The 5,826-nt window shown below is 39.4% G+C and overlaps 1 protein-coding gene across 1 annotated transcript in view; it reads left to right on the top strand.

The window, feature by feature from the left end:
- The window catches only part of SNX25 (sorting nexin 25), a 55,388-nt gene extending 50,545 nt beyond the window's left edge, over positions 1-4,843 (top strand). The window contains exons 16-19 of the mRNA XM_082237881.1: positions 919-985; positions 2,377-2,558; positions 3,247-3,347; positions 4,253-4,843. Of these exons, the coding sequence (XP_082094007.1) occupies positions 919-985; positions 2,377-2,558; positions 3,247-3,347; positions 4,253-4,333 (431 nt within the window). The 3' untranslated portion in view covers positions 4,334-4,843. The remainder of the gene's footprint in view (positions 1-918; positions 986-2,376; positions 2,559-3,246; positions 3,348-4,252) is intronic.
- The last annotated feature ends 983 nt before the right edge of the window (positions 4,844-5,826 follow it).

Genomic DNA, 5,826 nt, shown 5'->3' on the forward strand with positions numbered 1-5,826 from the left:
CATTGTTGGGTTGGACTAGATGACCGTGGTGATGTTCCTTCCAACTCGTCAATTCTATGATTCTGTGAGTGCACTCATCAGGATGAGAGAAATGCACCACATTTTCATGCTCAGTTTTAATATGGGAAGGTGGTTTTCTGTCAAATCAAGCACTTGCGTATGTAAAATGTCTACATGCACCTCATTGCATAGACGTGTGCTTTTTGCATGTAGCATTAGCATGGTTGTGACCTGGGTAGGTGCACTTGCAACATTTACGCAGGTAAAATTGTTCTACCTGTGGCCCACATAAATCAGGTTTCCTGCACCTCATTTGCATATGTCTTAGTCATGGTTTAGTGTTAATGCGCAGCCCCTGTGTTGCAGAAATAACTCTGTAAAGAAACATTCTGAGGTTGAGCATGTTGAGCAATGTAACTCTTTAGCTAATTCCCACATGGAAAAAAGTGTATTAGTGTTGCATGCTATATGTTAAAATCCTCCATGTCAAATAGGCAGTGCTTTTTTTTAGGGGGTACTCAAGGGTACACTACACCTCTTTTGTTGTTAAAAAGTGTGACACTTTCTGTAACAACTTCGTGGTGAGTACTGGCGCCTATTTTTTCTAGAAAAAAAGCACTGAAAATATGTAGCAATAAATAAATGAGTTTTGTATCCTGATACATTCAAACCATCTGTGTGCAAATAAGCACTAGGAAAGAATTGTTCACTAGAAAGGTTGGCCATTTTTAAACATTGTCTGGGCTCCCTATGAAGGCTGCTGAGTAGGAAAAGTCATATAATCGCTTTAGTAATTAAAGGGGGGCACGGATTTTTACGTAGTAAACAGCATAACGTGGACATATAGAGTATTTGAGTAGACCCTAACTGCATGCTTGGAGTTGACTTCTGTGTGCTGCTTGCTTTTGTTTGTTTTAGTGTTTAAGTGGGTGAGGAAGACGCTAATTGCACTAGTTCAAATCACTTTTGGAAGAACCATCAACAAGTGAGTGCATTACGATTTCTCTGCTTCTAGAATTGTACTCTGAATCAGCTGCTTGATGCAGGAACACCTGACAACAGCACTGACATGGCTAGCATGTTTGTTCAGAAACTAGCTTCTGCATGTTTCTTTGTATGTAGAAAAGGAAAGTTAAAATTTCACAAGCTTCGTTTCGGAATTACAGACAAATCTTTCTTAACTTTCCCCATGCACTTGTATGTCACAAATCCTTATGTTCTCAGGGCTGAACCAGAAAGCAGGGTGGGTGGGAGAGCCAGGGAAATTCAAATTTGTGATCTGCATCAATTTGTATATACCGTATTTTTCGCCCCATAAGACGCACCAGACCATAAGACGCGCCTAGTTTTTGGAGGAGGAAAAGAAGAAAAAAATACTCTGAATCTCAGAAGCCAGAACAACAAGAGGGCTGCGCAGCGAAAGCAGCAACCCCTCTTGCTGTTCTGGCTTCTGGGATAGCTGCACAGCCTGCATTCACTCAATAAGATGCACACACATTTCCCCTTACTTTTTAGGAGGGAAAAGGTGAGTCTTATAGAGCAAAAATACGGTATTTGCTTATTTTGCATAATTCTCATTCTGTCAGGCATGGGGGAGAGGAGAGTTACACAGCACATTGCCAAGCTTATGAGACTTCACCAGGCATGCCCTACAAACTCCTACAAACTTCACCAGGCATGCCCTACAAACCTGTCCTTGCAGCTTTGGGGATTAGAAACTTGCCTGTCCCCCCCACCCTTTAAATGAAAGCATAAGAGTTTCAGGATGTTGAATTAGCCAGTATCAGATGTAGACACACAGTGGTTGCATTGAAATATAATGTGACTAGAAGCCACCAGGGGGGGAATGAGAATTTCTAGCTATTTGCATGTTTCCATAGAACAGTGCTTCTCAAACATTTTGAAGTGGGATTCACCTTTACCTTTTTTAAAAAGATAAAAATAAACCACTGCTTCCCCCTCCACAATACAGTAATATCACATTTTAAGTTAAAACGTAAAAAGTTTGTGTTTTATAGTTAATATTCTTATAGCTGCATTTATGTATAATTTTATTATTACTGCCAATTATTGTTTTACTCAAGCCTAGTTTTCACTGCTTGCTGCTATCCTGTTCCTAGCTCTCTCCCCCTCTCCCCCCCCCTTTTTATTTTCCAAATTTTAGGTATTGCAGTTGTAAGAGTAACATTTAGATTAGTCCAAGTTGCTGTATTGTCTAAGCAACATATTGTATCTAGGTGGATATTTGCCTCGTGGAAACCCTACTTTTGTTGCTTGATGTGCAAGTTGTCTCTAGGAAGTTTTGAAGTGGGTTAAAAGCATGTCTACTCTGGCTATAGTATTATGACCATTTCTTCTTGGCGCCTCTCCCTCAAGGCAAATTCGCGACACTGTAAATTGGATCTTCAGTGAACCAATGCTTGTTTACTACATCAATGTGTTCCGAGATGCTTTTTGGCCAAATGGAAAACTGGCATCCAGCTCAAAGCCCAGAAGTGAAGAGCAAAGCCGGGAGACGAAACAGAAAGCACAGCAAAAACTACTTGAAAACATTCCAGGTGAGCATATCAAATGTTCAGAATGTAATGAATCAAAGGAGAATATGGTAATAAACAATATTTACCATTTGTTTAGCCCTTAGAATGTTCAAAACACTCCACAGGCAGAGTTAATGTTGCACTATTTTAGTGTTGTTAGCTGCCCTGAGCCCGGCTTCGGCTGGGGAGGGCGGGATATAAATAAAATTTATTATTATTATTATTAAACACTGCCCACTTTAATAAGCAAATCTATGAGATTCTATGAGATTAAATTTTAAGCAAACCAAGTACACACACAGAGAGAGTTGCATATTAAACCTTTATACGGATCCCTGACATCTGTCAGATGTTACTCTGTGGGTAGAAGTACTGTTTCTTTTAAAAGAAGTCAGGGTGGCATTTAGGTGATATGGGAAAAGCAGCGAAGCAGGGAACTAAATCTACTGCTCCCAAATGTTGAAAATAAAAAGGCACTTTACATGTGTATTAATCCATATTATATTCTTCTTGATGTTAAAATCTCTGATTTGTTTTTAAAAGATAGATAACAGGAATCTATTTTGACATTTTGGATATGCAGGCTTTTGAATCAGTATCTCAATACACAGCTTACGTTGCTCATTGTATATATATATTTAATTTTTAATACTGTGTTTTAAAACACAGTAGCAGATACGTCACCAAAATTAAATATATTTTCTTTCAGATACACTACAGAGTCTTGTTGGTCAGCAAAATGCTCGCCATGGTGTCATCAAAGTCTTCAATGCACTTCAAGAAACCAAGGCCAATAAGCATCTTCTTTATGTGAGTTACCAGCAAATTATTGCATGGGTTTGTTACTTAAAATTACTCTTCCTTCAGACCTCAGAACTTGGATTCTTGGTGTTAGTTTCTGGCATTTACCCTTTGGCCTGCAACAGTAGCTGTTTTATACTCTAACCTTTTAGAATTAACTTGCAGAATTTGTTTTAACCAGGGATGGGCAAGATCCACTGAGGGAAATGTGGAATTTGGGCGATAAAATCCCCTTGAAGGTCTGTGCTGCTTGAGATTTTGGTTTAGACAGGGAGGAAGAGGGATAATCTAAACCTGATAAATTTACTAATCCTTGAGGTCTTAGCAGGTATGCGAAAAACTGTGCAGAGCCCTGTAGGTGCCAGTAAACATTGACGAATAATAAGGATTTGGTCCTCCCCAGAGGGCTACCAAGAGCATTTTTCCATGTGTGGTTCTACAACTGTCAGGTGTGCAAATTGTTTTTTTAAAAAAACAGCCAATGAACCATAGTACATAGTGGACAACCTGTAGCCTTCCAGACAGGCCAAGCCCGCCCATGAGGCAGCCTGAAGCAGCCGCCTGGGGTGGTGGAATCCCATGGGGCCGTGCCCTGCCCACCGCCAGAGTTGCGTGGCAGCTTCCAGCGAGATCTTGTGGAACTAGGTATAATACCTTAGAAAAGGCTTTTACTGGACAGCCACTCTGAGGAAAGCATAACGGGCCCCACAATAATCTGTGGACTTTACAGCAACTACTTCCTTCCACGTATGCCCCTTGTCCCTGAATTGACCACTGTGGGATCCATGTGGCAGTCCTGGGGGGCAGGGTGTGTGGGCTTGATCTCTGCACCTATTAATGACTTGCTATCCAAGTTTGTAATTACCAGTTCAGAAAGAGGGGGGGAAATGCTTTTAATCTCTCTTCTTTTCCAGGTGTTATTGGAATTGCTGCTAATTGAACTGTGTCCTGAGTTGCGAACTCATTTAGAACAGCTTAAAGCAGCTCAGGTTTGAATCTGCACAAGTGAATTATTAGAGACATGTCTGTTCTTAATAGCAGACATGTAACTTATTTCCCTCTTTTCCACAGAGGGCTGGCTGAGGACTACTGCAAATTTGTATTTTTCTTTTCTTTTTAAATTCTACATGGAGCAAACAAGACTTGAAAGAACTGACGATACGGTAGAATGCCAGCACTGCGTAGTTTCTGGCTTTTATTTAACTTGATACATGAATAATTCTGTTTAAGATGCAGATTGAAATGTAAATGTTAATATAAGGTATAAGAACTATAGAGTATTTTAAAACATTTATGAAAGGCATTTTGCTTTAGTGGTATACCAATGAATGTTGTACAGTTAATTTCCTTGCTGAGGATAATGAACATTCCTCTATTTTCTTGTTGTATTGAAGAGCCTTGTTGTGCAATATATGTAAAGATATTGTGTAAATTTTATTGTTTTTATTTTTACCAAAGATTTCCCATAGTTTGGAGCCTTTGTAAGCAATAAATAACAAAAATGAGCTGTAGTGTTTCATAATTAAGCTACACTTTCAGTGGGTCAAAGTGCTGCTTTCAGAGAGAATTGCACTGTTTCTGCAAGGTGCAGAACATAGATTTCATGTTGTCATAAATCACATGAATGAATGACTTGGCATTCATTGCATAAACAATTATACTAATAACCTGTTCACTTAAACCTTTCATCCTCACTTGATATCATTTATATAGCTATTTTCCTAAATGTGGCTCTTTTTAAAGCACTGGTAAAACAACAACTGGATTTAATGCGAAGGTTGCCGATTCATTGCTGGAGACTCCTGCTTTTTGAATTTTTTGAAACTTAATTTAGTCCAGCTAGGAAATGTGATGGTATTTCCAAAGCCTGAATGGGCCCAAAAGCCTTTTGGGTCTCCCACACCTTAACAGATGGAGAAAACATCCCTTTTCAATTCCTTGTTCCTAAAGAAAAATGCTGCAGTACAGCCACTTCGCTTTTCCATGAGTGGGTGCCTCAATTCTTTGCCAGCTCAAAACATAGCCACTACTGCCTTGAAAAATGCCCAATAGCTTTTTGAGTAGCAAGGGACTTTTATGGTACAATTTCAAATGCACACAGCGTGTCACAGTGTGTCAGTGATCAACTCCACATGCCTGAGCTCACGGTTTACTTTGATTCTGCAATATACCAACCTACACAGGGCAGAGGGTTTAGTGCTCACCAGTCTCATGCAGTTGCCCAAGAGGCATGTCTTAACAGACAGTGACTAAATTATAAAGCTTCAGCATCTACAGGGTGTGCTACTATTCAGCAATACTAGAAAGGTCTGATATGGGACTTTTCAACAAAGTAGTATATGTAAAGGATGGTTCAGTTGTTTAATTTCAGTATTCTTTTCCAATGTGCAACTGATGACTGAAATAAGAAAAATTATCTAAGAACTAAGGGGTATTTAATAAGCTGGCCTTGAAAACTTTTAAGTATTTGTAGGCAATGAAAGATGCA

This window comes from Podarcis vaucheri, assembly GCF_965113315.1.
Source record: "Podarcis vaucheri genome assembly, chromosome: 9".
In the NCBI taxonomy this organism is placed as follows: domain Eukaryota; kingdom Metazoa; phylum Chordata; class Lepidosauria; order Squamata; family Lacertidae; genus Podarcis; species Podarcis vaucheri.